Source organism: Ipomoea triloba, chromosome 2, assembly GCF_003576645.1.
Source record: "Ipomoea triloba cultivar NCNSP0323 chromosome 2, ASM357664v1".
In the NCBI taxonomy this organism is placed as follows: Eukaryota; Viridiplantae; Streptophyta; class Magnoliopsida; order Solanales; family Convolvulaceae; genus Ipomoea; species Ipomoea triloba.
In genome coordinates, this window is record NC_044917.1 from 26,522,399 (window position 1) to 26,536,797 (window position 14,399).

At 33.4% G+C, this 14,399-nt stretch overlaps 3 protein-coding genes and 1 long non-coding RNA gene across 4 annotated transcripts; 1 reads left to right on the top strand and 3 right to left on the bottom strand.

The window, feature by feature from the left end:
* The first annotated feature begins 433 nt into the window (after positions 1-433).
* LOC116010641 (probable 2-oxoglutarate-dependent dioxygenase AOP1) lies at positions 434-2,979 on the top strand. Its single transcript, XM_031250126.1, has 3 exons — positions 434-832; positions 1,290-1,611; positions 2,540-2,979. Exons 1-3 carry the CDS (start codon positions 459-461, stop codon positions 2,786-2,788), a joined length of 945 nt encoding a protein of 314 aa, XP_031105986.1. The 5' UTR covers positions 434-458; the 3' UTR covers positions 2,789-2,979.
* A 363-nt stretch (positions 2,980-3,342) lies between these two features.
* LOC116010993 lies at positions 3,343-6,166 on the bottom strand. Its single transcript, XM_031250479.1, has 7 exons — positions 5,969-6,166; positions 4,850-4,999; positions 4,268-4,321; positions 4,037-4,162; positions 3,861-3,926; positions 3,692-3,733; positions 3,343-3,431 (listed from the first exon to the last, which is right to left on the bottom strand). The coding sequence occupies exons 1-7, from the start codon at positions 6,060-6,062 to the stop codon at positions 3,343-3,345; spliced, it is 621 nt and encodes a 206-aa protein (XP_031106339.1). The 5' UTR covers positions 6,063-6,166.
* Positions 6,167-6,347: 181 nt separating this feature from the next.
* On the bottom strand, positions 6,348-10,083 carry LOC116005519 (katanin p60 ATPase-containing subunit A1). Its single transcript, XM_031245732.1, has 7 exons — positions 9,790-10,083; positions 8,721-9,186; positions 8,208-8,405; positions 7,710-7,954; positions 7,107-7,265; positions 6,939-7,026; positions 6,348-6,856 (listed from the first exon to the last, which is right to left on the bottom strand). The coding sequence occupies exons 1-7, from the start codon at positions 9,909-9,911 to the stop codon at positions 6,575-6,577; spliced, it is 1,560 nt and encodes a 519-aa protein (XP_031101592.1). The 5' UTR covers positions 9,912-10,083; the 3' UTR covers positions 6,348-6,574.
* Positions 10,084-11,406: 1,323 nt separating this feature from the next.
* LOC116005543 lies at positions 11,407-12,759 on the bottom strand. Its single transcript, XR_004094987.1, has 3 exons — positions 12,544-12,759; positions 12,010-12,093; positions 11,407-11,656 (listed from the first exon to the last, which is right to left on the bottom strand). It is a non-coding gene; the product is annotated as an uncharacterized LOC116005543 (long non-coding RNA).
* Between the last annotated feature and the right edge of the window lie 1,640 nt (positions 12,760-14,399).

Below are 14,399 nucleotides of genomic sequence, written 5' to 3' on the forward strand. Positions count from 1 at the left end.
GAACTGAGTACTTGGACTCATGCAACACAAGGCTAAAGAAAGATTCGGATCCTAAGAAGGGTGGCTCGCATAATTATCCAACAAAAATCCAGAATCAAACAATACATACAAACAAAACTCCAATTCTAGGACCACTTATTATTATTACATGCTGTGTCATGCCTCACCAAATATATTATTCACCAAATCTCATGAAATTATGTTCCTTAATCAATCATTGCATTACCCACAATATGATGCCAAAAGACATCGTGACACTATATTGAAATTAAGAACTCGAAAAGGTACGATATAAATGTTATTAAAATCTGCAGACTACTAGATTGAAATCTATTTTAGTATAAAAATAAAAATATATATAATTTTAATTTTGAAATGAAACAATATAAATAGGCTAAACTTGTAGTCATATATATAATCACCCAATTCAAGCAAAAAGCTAAGGAATTAAAAGAAAGATGGGTTCAGAAAGTGGTATTAAGCTACCCATAATTGATTTCTCCGATGAAAACCTTAAACCAGGTTGTCCTACATGGGACAAGGTGAGAAACCAAGTCCACAAAGCTTTAGTAGAATATGGGTGTTTTGAGGCCACGTTTGACAAAATCCCTATACACCTTAGAGAATCCATCTTTGATGCCTTGAAAGAGCTTTTTGATCTCCCTTTGCAAACCAAAGTGAGGAACACCTCAAACAAGCCCTTCCATGGCTATGTTGGGCAGTACCCCATGGTGCCACTGTATGAGAGCATGGGCATTGATGATGCTAATCTCCTTCACAATACCCAACACTTCACCAACATCATGTGGCCACAAGGAAACCCTAATTTTTGGTACATTATTTTACTCTTTTTACATTAATTGTTTTTTTTTAATTTTTTATTTTCACTGCATGTGAATGAAATCGTGATACATTCTAACCCTAAACTAGAAATAATATAACCAAAAGTGGCCTTTTTTCCACCGAGAGGGGTGGCCGAGTGGTTGAAGCATTATTCTTATACAAGAAAGTCATGAATTTAATTCTTTCTAATACTTTTTCAGTTTATTAGTTTGTCGCACATGGTTTTCCTAATACAATTTACTTCTCCTATATGGTTTACAGACTACATGGTCTTCTTAGCTAGTGTAGTTTACCTTTCATATGTAGTTTGCGAACCATTATACATAAGCATGATTTATTTAGTGCATACCTTTATATAGTGGATGCAGGTTTTTCTCATCGGCTAAAAGAAGTTTTTTTTATGGCTAATAATTCATTTTACCTGGTGAATTATATTTGTTTGGCAGCAATACTGTTCAGTCTTACTCAGAGAAATTATGTGGATTGGATGATATGGTAAGGAGGATGATCTTGGAGAGCCTAGGGGTGGAGAAGTACATGGATGAACATATGAATTCTACAAACTATCTTCTTCGAGTGATGAAGTATAAAGGGCCAGAATGTGATGATACTAAGCTTGGACTAAATGCTCACACAGATAAGAACATTGTGACCATACTATACCAGAATGAAGTGAATGGTTTGGAAGTCCTAACCAAAGATGGGCAATGGATCAATGTTTGTCCTTCCCCCAACTCCTTCATTGTCATGATCGGAGACTCGCTTTATGTAAGTGCATTTGACCAAATTTGTCATGATCCCATATCAACTCTAGAGCATCTCAAACAAGGGTCTATTGTAAGTTTTTTTTTTTATTAAAAAAAATACCTTATTATTGGGTAAGGTGGATGGGAGATCATAGGGTAGGAGAGCAAAAAGTAAGTATGTTGCAGTAATATGGGACGCCCACCACCATTTACCTAGCGAGGACGTACACATGCACCCTCTCTGGGCAAGGGCAAGCACAGTCATTATTGCATGGACCATGGCCTATGAAATAATGTACCTTCAGTACAAAAATAATGTACTTTTAGTATAATAAAAATGTACTTTATATTCATAGTCCACACAATAATTTACCGGGCACGTAAGGATGGTCACGAGTTGGTAAACTGCACAAGCAGTAAATTATTGTGTGGACCATGGTCCACACAGCTATGTGGACCATAATCAAATGTACATTTTTAATGTACTAAATGTACATTATTTTTGTACTGAATGTACATTATTTTTATAGTATAAAAATAATGTACATTCAATACACAAATAATGTATATTCCCTAAATATAATGTACATTATTTTTATACTGAATGTACATTATTTTTATATTGAATGTGCATTATTATTTAATAGTATGGTCCACGCACTATAATTACTGGGCTGGGTGAGTTAGGCCGGCGGCCACCATAATTACTTTTTCTTTTTTTTTTTTCTTTTTCCCTTTTTCCCTTTAATTTCTCCCATTCCTCTCTTTCCTATATGATCTGAAAAATCTATTAAAAAATACACACACATTTGTGAATGCTCTTATAAAAATTGTGACATGATATACTTAAATTCTAGAGCTCGATTTTATGATGTCGAACTAATTAACTCTCCTATAAAGTTAAATACTTGCAATTGATGCTCTCGGGTGCGGATCGGACTGTTTTGTAGGCATGGACAAATGGAAGATTGCATTCACCTTATCATAGAGTGATGATGAGTGGGAATGAAGCAAGGTATTCCGCAGGCTTATTTTCGATTCCAAAAGCAGGATACATAATCAAAGCCCCACAAGAGTTGGTAGATGAACAACATCCTTTACTCTTCAACCCTTTTGATCACGTCGAGTTTCTTGGGTTCTACTACTCGGAAGAAGGGCAAAAATGTCAATCTGCTCTTGCAACTTACTGCGGGGTTTAAAATTCAATTTGCATTGTAAACTATGGTGCTACACAACTTAGTGAACCATACAAAATCACCAAGTCAATATCTATTACGTACTATATTTTAATTTGTTATTAGTCTTATTATTCTCAAAAACTCTAAAATAAAAATGTTAATTTGTATCTTTATTATATTGTTCATCTTGAATAAAGTCGTCATATATATTACATCTACGATTCAAAGAAAAGTTGCCACTTGACACTACATTTACAAAAATTTGATCATGTCTAGTTTCTTGAATTCTACTATCCAGAAAAAGGACAAAAATGTCAATTTTCTATCGCAACCTATTGCGAGGTCTAAAATTTAACTTTTAAACTTTAGCGTTGCACAACGTAATAAATCATACAAAAGCGTCAATATCAGATAATATCAATTATTGTATTCTAATTTGTTATTTGTCTTATTATTTCCGAAAACTCTAAACTAAAAATATAAAATTGTATCTTTATTGTTCATCATAAAAATAAAGTCATCGTATAATATTAGTATATTACATCTATCATTCAACAATAAAGTTGAGACTACATTTACCAAAATAAGAGGAAGATAGTGATTAACAGAATTGTAGTGAGGGCACCATTGCTCCATGAAAACTTAGGCACGTTAATGGACGATCCTATAACCAAAAAGAATAAATATGTTTTAGGACTAATTATATTTATATTGGGTGAGATTGTAGGGTGAGTTTTAAGGTAACTATATTCATTCTTAAATTTCAAACTTAAAATCTCTGTTTAAGTTGAAAGAGACTTACATCATCTCATTTACATTTTGTGAGTTATAATTTGTATTTTATAATATAATGCCATATTGTAAGATTTTAAATGGTAGATTAATGGTATATAATTAATAAGGTAGCCAGATCGATTGACTTACCATTTCCTTGAGAGGAATTGTGATTTTGATCACTCCCTTCTCCTGGTTACAGAACGATCCGTTCAACCCATATTTTTCTTTTTATTTTTTAATATAATTATTAAATTCTTAAAGAAATTATTAATTATGAAATAGCCACAAAATAAGCATTAAAATAATATTGACTTACCGCTGGCTGGAGGAGGTGGACTATCTTGGCCAAGTCGGACTCCTCCGCAATCTAATTCAAGAGACCCTATATATCAAAGGGGGAAAAAAAAGTAATTAATTTAATTCTTGTAAATTATTTACGTTTTAATTAATTACAGAAATAATATAATTAATAAAGAAATTAATTAAACTTACATTCCTTTTTTAAGCATGGTAATGCAGTGGCATTGAATACGTTGTCGGAGCCATGGCTACATTGACAGTAGTGTGTGGTGCCGTTCACAACACAGTTCCCATCACCACACCATATTAAATTGCATGCTGCAAATTATTAACCAAAAACACTATTTATAATATAATTCATTTCCCTGTAATTAATTAACTTATTACAACAATCATAGCAGTAATTGTTGATAGGATATTTACGGCTTGTTATATTAAACTCTGGAATTGGGGGTAGTGGCGGATTAAAACTCGAACCTGCCAAAAAAAATTATATTAGTTAAAGTTATTAAAATGGGAGATTAAAGGTATTTTTTATTTACAAGGAAGTATGTAATCGATTCTGCATGAAATTTGTCTTATAGTCCTAGTCAACAAAAATCAGCTTTGGTTGCTTATAAATGAGTCATAGTTTATCTTGTCAAACCAAGTAAACTAACCTAAATTTTGTTCATAGTTAACTGGCTAAAATTAAGAAGGCCATAGACCGCTCTCAGAAGGGGTCGAACTTGAAACCTTATGGATACCAAATTAACTATCCGACCAACTTAGTTAAAGTTGCCCCTGAACTTAAAAGTAAATGTCGGGATATATTTTGTACCAAATACATATACTAAACATTTGTACTTTAAAGTATCAATTGACCATTTACATTTTGTATCGAATGGAATTATGCATATTATATGTAATTATACTTGATGCAGAATATTTAAGAATCAATCTGCACTTAAAAAATTATGAGTAAACACACATATATAGAGACAGGGAGATGAGAGAGAAACTAACAATTGGGGAAAACGCAAGGAGTGAAGATACGACCAAAAAACTCCATCTTTGTCCAACCAGAATCACAAGCACAATCAAATCCCAGCAATGCACTTGAATTCAACTCGCACTTCCCTTTTCCGCACACATCATCATTTGCACATGGATCACCTTACATGTATACAACATATACGTTCAAGTGAGAACATGTCTTCTCGTAAACTCCTAAAACATGTGAAGTAATCTCAACTATCCATTTATGATGATGTAACATATAAGACTAAAAATCTAAAAAAAATACAATGTCATTTTCATAGTTATTACACACTTAAAATGTGCATTGGATAAAACTTGATAGTTCATCTGCTCATAAGTCATAATCGATAATAAACTCGAAAGTCAAAATGTACCAATAGTACACTCAAGTTTGTTGCATTGTAATAAGTGCACCTTACCATGTAAAGAAACTTGAGTGTACTCTTAAACATGTTCCTGACTTCCCTAATGCACAAAAAACATTCGTAATAATTACGAAAATATTATGATATGTTATTTTTTTTTTAGTTTTTCAACTTTATCCATCAAATCAGTCCATATTTTTTACAATACTTGTTCACATGCGTGCATATATATTTATAAATTATACAGGCTTGATTCTTTTCCGGTCCGGGCTAGTTCGCAAAACCTAGACTCCCATGGCTTAAAGGGAGCTGATCTCATGTAAAGGGGGCTGACCCAACTAATAGAAGGAGAAAACAGACCCCAAAAGGAGGTTCTTCTATGTCCAAAACAAAGAACAAATATTTATACCAGTATTCCTTGTGCGACAATGTATGTAAAATGATGATATGGTACAAGCAGCTCTAGTTTATAAAGTTTGACCTCGATCTTTATAATGGTAACCAGAGTCTCACAAAAATATAGAGAGTACAATTTCTATAAGTATAATTTTCATTTCTTATTCATATGATATTTCATACAACTTCAAAAATATACATAGTTATATTTTGTGTAAAAGTCAATAGCGTCAATCCACAACTTATAATTTTTCTAAAAATATAAATAGACATTTATTTTGATGATGAATATAATGGTAAATTTAATTAAGATGCACGAAAGGAGATAAAATTTTGAATATACCTAGTAATGGAATGAACTGAGGTGTGGCTGGGAAGATGGAGAGGGAAAGGACGAAGAGAATTGGCAGAAGGAATTCCATGGCGTAGGCTCTCATCTATGGAACAACAAAATCAATAAATAATATACGCATTTATAATAAGCATTGGGGAAGTGGAATATTAATATTAATATTCTTTTTGTCTCGATATTTCCACAGAAAAATAAGTTGGATTTCCCATTCAGGCTTTGAGATACTCGCCCTGCCACTGGACTTTCTTCCTCAGCTCCCAAAAAGATACTTTCTTCATTGCTTTATTTATTACGGAGAATTTTTCAAAGTTAATCGGCACCAGTAGCAGAGAATAAAAATAAAAATAAAAATAAGTAAATAGAGAGAGAATAAATATATTAAAAATAAAATAAAATGAATTGAATTGTTAAAAGATGAGAGAATGGTTGAATGAGTATCTTTGTCCATAGGCCTCAACCACTGCACCTCACACCCCAACGCTACAATGACATGATTGTAGAGCGGAGGCTATGTTTATGAGAGGCAAATTAAAGAGTCTTCCTATCTACTAAACACCAAGCAAGAAAACCCAAAATATCATTCAACACACTTCAACCTTAAGAAGAACCAAATTCTGAAGACCACTTTTCATGCTTCTCAATGTCAGCTGCAGAAACACTTGGTTGGACTTTCTTCAGTGCTTCCACGAAGTCACACATTTCCACCGGATCCTTTGAAATCTCGTCCTTCGCCATGTTCTTTATCTCGTCTCTCGTCTTCCCGGCTATCTTCCGCCTCATCCCATTCAGAGATGCATCTCTGCACACGTTTGTCAAGTCGTCCCCGCTGTATCCCTCTGTTCTTCGAGCCACTTCATCAATATCCACATCCGCCGCTACCTGATACCATTGCCACTTTTGTTACAACACGCAAACTACATTATCGATCATCTCATCAAATAACCAACCACATTTATTCTACCTCCACAGTTTTCAAATTGATCCGTATGAGCTCCTTGCGGCTTTCAAAATTTGGGAGGGGGATGTATATACGCTTTTCTAGTCGCCTCCTGGATTTCTCATCAACACAATCAGGTTAAGGAGTCTAAAACCTATAACAAAATTTATAATAAAGTAGCTAGAGCTTCACCTCAATGCCTCATCTATATCCCAAGGGAAATTTGTAGCTGCCAAAACCATCACTATTTTTCGAGTTCCGTCCTCATTAGTGGAAGTATTGTTTACACCATCTACTTGAACAAGTAGTTCAGACTTCACCCTTCTGGATGATTCATGCTCTCCTGAAGCCCTGAAAAGTAATAACACTTAATTGTATTTTCAATCTCAAAACATTGCATAAACAAAAAATTTCCAAGCAAAAGTATACGAGGATTCCAATTCTATATGACCATGCACATATTCAAGTCATAGGGTGAAGTGCACGTCAATTCAACACATAAAGGCCGGGGTAGTTGACCTTATCTCATAATAATATATATAGGATAACAGTAATAAATGATATCCAAGCAGTCTGCAGCCAACAAACAAGCTGACAAAGACTTTATATGGGAGGGTTACAAAGACTAAATAAAACCTAAAAAAGGAAAGGAGAATCATTGAGGCTCCTTACCACAATTATTCGATATCTATAGAGGAAATAAATCAATTCAAATAACAAAGATATTTTAGAATCAATTAATCAATCTCCTGATTGAGGCTCCCCACTCATTCCCAAGAATAAAAAGATACATACCCTCTAGCATTGCAAAGTGAATCAATTTCATCAATGAAAATTGTACTGGGTGCATAAGCACGAGCTAGGTCAAACAAGCACCGAACCATACGTTCACTTTCGCCACGCCATTTTGAAGCCAACGTAGCAGAAGAAACATTGAAAAATGTTGTCCCACACTCAGTAGCAACAGCTTTGGCCAAAAGAGTCTTTCCAGTACCAGGAGGACCAAACATAAGAACACCTTTCCATGGTCTCCTGATTCCCTGTTAAGGAATGTGTCACGTTAGTTTTCATTAGGACTCCATACACATGTAAATGCACTTTAATGAGGCATTAAGTTTGGGGAAATGTATATATGCACATCCTCAGTTCAAGTGAGAATTCCTATAGGTTTCAATTAAGGACTCGAGTATTTAAAGTCTCTATTTTGAGCATTTCATTTCTACATTTTCATCCATTAATTCCACTTAGATTAAGCAAGCAAATTTATTTTATACTCTTATCTTCCTTTAATACCTGGAAATATTCAGGCATCCATAACGGGAGAACCACTGCCTCCTCCAAAAGTCTTTTTGCCTCGCTTAACCCTGCAACATCATCCCATCTCACACCAGGGCTCGTTTCCAAGACATCTCTCTCAAGCATAGCTGCCAAGTCTGCATCAGGACCTTCATATTCCACTTTTTTAGCCTTCCCATCTTCACTGTCACCATTCTGTAATTGCAAAAAAGTTTAAGAGCACCTCATAGAAGAGCATATACTATGTCATTTTAACTGTCACATTTTTAAGAGAACCCATGACTGGTCAGCCAGAATATAACTGATAATGCAAATAAATCAACAGAAACAAAGAAAGTCACAATTGCGAAATTAGTTTATTTGTTGGGGCCTTTCAGACAGTTACCTAAGGTCTTTCATTTTAAAAAATAATAATAACAACAATAGAGAGACAGGGAGAGAGAGAGAGAGAGAGATTGATGGCAAAGTAATGGTTAAAATTTACTGAAGTGAAATTTCAAAATAACTTACCACTGAGTCCGCTTTTGCAGACTTTCCATTCCCTTTCTTTCCTGTAGTTGATGCTCGAACCCCAGAGTTAGCCTTAATAGAACCACCAGTTTTTCCACCCCGGCCAGAGGTTCCTGTTTTGGTAGAACTGCGCGCCCAAGCTCCATCTTGAGGGGACTTTCTCATGCCAACTTGACCTGCTCTTGCAGACCTCCTAGTTGTGGTGTCTCGACTTGGTGGTGGTCTCCAAACATCAGGATCATCCATAGGACCAGATGAAGTTGGATATTCATCCAGTGGTTGGAAGACAAAGGATGATGACTTGGTTGAAATCGGAGGTGAAAATGGGCGCCTACCAGCAGGAACCTCTTTGAAAGACCTCTTCTCTGCGTCAAGCTGTTTCACCACTTCTGTCTCTTCAGATATTGCTTTCTTTACATTCATCCACTTTGAACGAAGCAAAGGGTCATCAACTGTGCTTACATGCCTAGAGATCAAGCATAACAAGGCATTTATTTTAGACCGAGACCTCCAATCAAATAAATCAAACATCAAATCCTATATAACTTTACTCTCAAATTTTGGTAAATGGGAAGAAAACAGCATTGGGCAGTAATAAAATCAAAGCTTGTTTCTATCACATTAATCAAAAAGCCTCTACTACACATCACACAACTCATAGCTCTTAGCTTATATAATGCCTATATCATATAAAAGATAAAAGGCAGATAAAGCATTTACACTCGTGTTCTCAATTAGAACAATATGCTCTTTTCTTAATTAGCATGTATCCCCAGAAGTGCCAAGAGGTCTAAGGAGGTAACCATATGCGCCTTACTGCACTTAACACATCTAACCAGTATGATTCTCTTTCAGTAATAAACTGTGGAGTTCAAATTTGTGATTCCTCTATATTCTGCTTAGTACACCATTCAAGCAGATCAAGTTTCCAGTTGCATACAGAACCCAAAAAAAAAAAAAACTCAATTTCTAGATAAATTGCATATGTAACCAACTACGCCGCGAATCCTGAATTTGAAAACACAGAATTAACAGTGAAGTTGAAATTAGGTGAGAAATGAGAACATACTTGTTGATCTGAGCAACAGCACCATCGAAGAAGATAATGGCAGTATCATAAAGGCCTTCAATTGCGTATTCTCTAGCCAACTTCAAATGATCCTGTAATCCAGCTAATGAAGTGCCCCCCATTGAACTCGATAGATCTCACCAAATTACTAGGGTTTCTTCGAATGGAAAGAAAAGCAAGCTTACGAAGCTCAATAACTCACAAAGTGGAGAAGAAAGGAATATTCCTCCGCCTCCGGTGATGAAACCAGAGGAACTCCTCCCTGTTTAAGAATAAGAATGTATGTATGTGGAGGTTAAACATACGGCGACGTTTTAACCGTCGGGGCCGGAGAATTACAAAGGTGACCACTGGCCAGAGATGATGAGTGATGTGAGATTACGGGATTGCCCTTATGAGTTTTATACAAAAAGGAATAGACCCGTTATAACGTAAACCGTAAGCCTGTGACCCATCTTTGTAAGTCGCAACGGCTTGTTTTGTGGTACACTCACCACTGGACAAAATTAAGGATCACGCCTCAATGATTTTTATTTTTTTTTAAACATTAATAATATTAGTGTTTTTATTGATGTGTTTTACTTTGATTGATTAAAAAAATGATGTAATTATATTTAACACAAAAATTTAAATGTATTTTATTAATATTGAAAAATCTGATATAAGGTAAAAATGTATGGTTGTATAATGCAAACAATTTTGGCTCGATATACATATACTTAACTTGAAATACTTAAACTTGAAGTGTTTGAATACTTGAAAATTTTGAAATACTTGAAATACACCGCTAGTCGCTACAAACAAATTTGACTTGAACACAACAAAGTCTTACTATATATAAAAGTCACAAGCCTTGGAAACGTGTTGGGAGCCAAAAAATCCCGCCTAAGGAAAATGATAGGCGTTTTATTGTCTACAAATAATACTATACAAATATTGCTTATGTATTCCTTTGTGTCTTGCATTTGTATATAATAAGATTAAATATTATGATAATGTGGTAAAGACCTTGTGGTCTAATGGTACTCAATTGCACCCAACATGGGAGGGGGTGGGTTTGAGCCTCAATATGAAGTCGCATTTTATGAGTTTGATTCGATTAACGAGGCACGAGGCTTGACTGAAATAATTTTTAAAGAAAACAGACAAAAGAATTGTAGTTTGATTTGATTCGATTAACGAGGCTTGACTAAAATAATTTTTAAAGAAAACAGACAAAAGAAAAAAGAATTGATTTGACCATAATTTTTAAAGAAAACAGACAAAAGATAAAAATAATAAGTAAGACCAAGACCCATAAAATGGGACAGGGAGTAATAGAATTAGCAATTCCACTCAGATGATAGAATCAAGGACACAAAATTTAGTCACAATTCCCGCCCATGGTCGTTTAGAATTTCAATAAATGTCATTTCGAAGAAAAACATCATAGAAACAAGAGGTAATAACTCATTCTAAAGCTATAATCTTTTGCAATTCGCAATTCCTCCTCTTTTTTCTTTTTTTTTTTTTTCTTACATTTATGCAGTAGATTTGATAAATATTTATTTGTGTTTCTCATTGGTTTGGATAAATTCAAGTATGTTTGTGACTATTCTTACATTCTAAATGATAATGTGTTCATATAAAGTGAAGTATTCCATTTTGTCTCTTGTCAGTTCTATTGTAGCATTCATAATAAAAGTAAAGCAGTACATATATTTTCCAGAAAAAAAAAATACATGGAGTACATATTTTCACAGTTAAGCAGGTCATTTATAGTTCATATGACCAGGAATGCATTCACAGCATTAAAACATATTGTAGTACAAGAGGTTCAGTTGCCCCAACCAGTCATGAAGAGGCTTAAGGGATCAGTTACCATACGCTGCACGAGGAAGGAGGAAATAGATGCAAATAAAGTTACTATGAATTTTTTTGGATACCTTACGAATGCATAAACCAATGACCAAACTGATTTGTTGAAAAAAAATAAAATTGCAGGGATATTCATGTGCAGTTCATAGAAGGAATTTTGTGTTTTTTTTTTTTTCTCACAAGGTAGTTTAGTTTTTTATTCTTAGGTCTTCTTTTATATAGAGAAGTAGAACTTGAACTTCAATTTAAATTCAAATTTATTACTCCGTATTTAATCTGAAGTTACAGACAAATACTATGATAAACTCAACAAAAAAAAATACTATTGCTGCAGAAGTGAAATAAAAAATTATGATTATATACCTGTAAAGCGAAAGATCCTCTTCTATTTGGATCAACTCATATTGGCTATTAAATATTTTCAAGTATGTGTATTGAAAAGAAAATCTGCAAATTACGAATGAAACATAAAGATGTATTAAAAATAGTTATATATTAAAAATTGATTCAAAACAAAGATGAAGAAGAAAGAAAATGGACAGTTGCTCCTTCAGCTGCTGCTTACTGCCGAAACAAGAGAGAAGAAGAAAATTTGGTTTCTGTCGTAATGTAATATAGAATGAAGATAAGAAAAATGGACTGTGGAGAAGACAATGGAATATGGGAATAATGCATGCCATTGCCTGCTGGCAATAAAAAATTGAGAATTTTGTACACATATAAACATACTCCATTTCGTACTAACTAAGCTTACCCACGACTCATTCTAAAGCTTAAAAATACCATAACAAACAGAAATTATACGCAAATATCAGAATGGAAGTTTTAACTAGATCTAGATCTGGGGTATCATATATAACATAGATATTAGAGATGTAAAGGTAAATCTCCGCGAACCTGATATTTGTCACCGTAATCTCGATCTGTTCCTCAGAAATCAGAACTCAGACTTCCCTCCGGTACGCCCCTCCACCTGTCGCCTCCGCCTCCGACACGACCACGCGACCACGTCCACCGACCGGTCGCCTCTGCGGCTATGCCTTGGCCTCCCCCTCCGCTTCTACTTTCTGGTAGCAGACTAGCAGTAGAAAGATGAAAAGATGGAGAGATAATTGTTTTCAAAAAAAAAAAACCAAAGATAGAGAGACGATTTAATATTACTCCGTCTAAAGATGGAAAGGAAATGGGAGACACGAGGCAGACAGCCAGACAAGGAGACGTTGGGAAAGTTTTAGGGCATGTTTACTAACTGGAAATTTTCTCTAGTTTAACATGTTTATTAGTACAGTTTTTCATTTTGAAAACAGGAAATAATTTTTCAGTTTTCTAGAAAACTGAAACACTATTAAAAACCGTTTTCTTAATGGAAAACAGAATCAGGTATCATCTATTAGACTATATGTCACTATAACCACATTCTCACCATTATATACTTACATATGTGTTCATTACTATAATTACATTCATTAATCTTCTAGCTTTTCTATTTACATTACTTATTTAAACATAATTATGCTTAAAATTATACATCATTCACTTTATCAAAATTAAAAATTGAAATCTATATCAAGTTTTATATTTTGATTGAACTCAATTGGTTATTCGTTCGGATATTTTTAATTATGTTATATCGAATACAAGTTTGGTCCCGATATCAGATATTGAAATTTCACATATATTACTATATCAAAGTTCAAAATAAAAATTATATATTATATACATGTCATTCAAATAAATATATCCAAACATATTTTAAATGTTAGCTCAAAAAATATTAATATTACCTAAAGTAAATTTTATATGAATTTAATAGGTTATTGGTTCGAATATATTTTTATTTATTGTTAATTTTATAATGTTAATCTAAAAAAATAAATTTTAAAAAATAAGTATTAGTAAACAAGTTTTTTAAACAGAAAACAGAGAATGAAAAACAGAGAATGAAAACTGAAAAATTGAAAACAGAAAACAGAAAACAGTTTTCTGTTAGTAAACAGGGCTTATTTTTTATTTTTACAACAAATTACTCCGTATATATTTACACAAAAATTAAAATAAATAAAAAACATAAAAAAAATAATGCTAATTAAAATAAATTAACATTATATTTGTAGTTGATTATCACAATACACAATTATTTTATGGATTATTACAATAAAATAACATTACAAATTAAAATGTAATTTTTAGATCATGCATCTTACGGGTACAATTTTTAAATTTTATATAAATTTAAAATTTTTATAATTTGACAGGCCCCCGCCAAGACCCGCGGGCTTAAGGCGGGACGGGTCAACCTCTCTTAGGCCCGTTTTGGCGGGCTTTTTAGCCCACCTCGCCAAATGGCGGGCTTCGTCCCGCCGGTCCGTTTCGACAGCTCTAATCACATATTTGAATCCTAGTGGGGCATTGACTCTTTGTAATAGAGTGAGTAGTATTCAAAAAAAAAATAACAGATACTATATTGTAACAGAGTCAGTAGTACTAAAAAAAAATATTCAAAAAAATTAAAAAATTACTAGTTATACAAAACGTCATATAATAATACTATACTATCACTACAAGCAAATATATTTTTAAATATTAATTAAGAAATGAAATTCAAACAAAAAAAATAAATGAAATGCAGACGATATTTTATATATATATACACACACACACACACACACACACACACACACACACATACATATACATATATATATATATATATATATATATATATATATATATATATATATATATATATATAT

Bases quoted from the DNA above. Each gene is read 5' to 3' on its own strand.
- LOC116010641 (XM_031250126.1), top strand. From the start codon at position 459: ATGGGTTCAGAAAGTGGTATTAAGCTACCCATAATTGATTTCTCCGAT. The intron at 833-1,289 runs GTACATTATTTT...TTTGTTTGGCAG, and splicing joins CAAGGAAACCCTAATTTTTG to CAATACTGTTCAGTCTTACT. The intron at 1,612-2,539 runs GTAAGTGCATTT...ACTGTTTTGTAG, and splicing joins TGATCGGAGACTCGCTTTAT to GCATGGACAAATGGAAGATT.
- LOC116010993 (XM_031250479.1), bottom strand. From the start codon at position 6,062: ATGAGAGCCTACGCCATGGAATTCCTTCTGCCAATTCTCTTCGTCCTT. The intron at 4,322-4,849 runs GTTAGTTTCTCT...TTTTTTTGGCAG, and splicing joins TCCTTGCGTTTTCCCCAATT to GTTCGAGTTTTAATCCGCCA. The intron at 3,432-3,691 runs GTAAGTCAATCG...TTTTGGTTATAG, and splicing joins CAATTCCTCTCAAGGAAATG to GATCGTCCATTAACGTGCCT.
- LOC116005519 (XM_031245732.1), bottom strand. From the start codon at position 9,911: ATGGGGGGCACTTCATTAGCTGGATTACAGGATCATTTGAAGTTGGCT. The intron at 7,266-7,709 runs GTATGTATCTTT...ATTACTTTTCAG, and splicing joins TCACTTTGCAATGCTAGAGG to GGCTTCAGGAGAGCATGAAT. The intron at 7,027-7,106 runs GTGAAGCTCTAG...TGAGAAATCCAG, and splicing joins GATATAGATGAGGCATTGAG to GAGGCGACTAGAAAAGCGTA.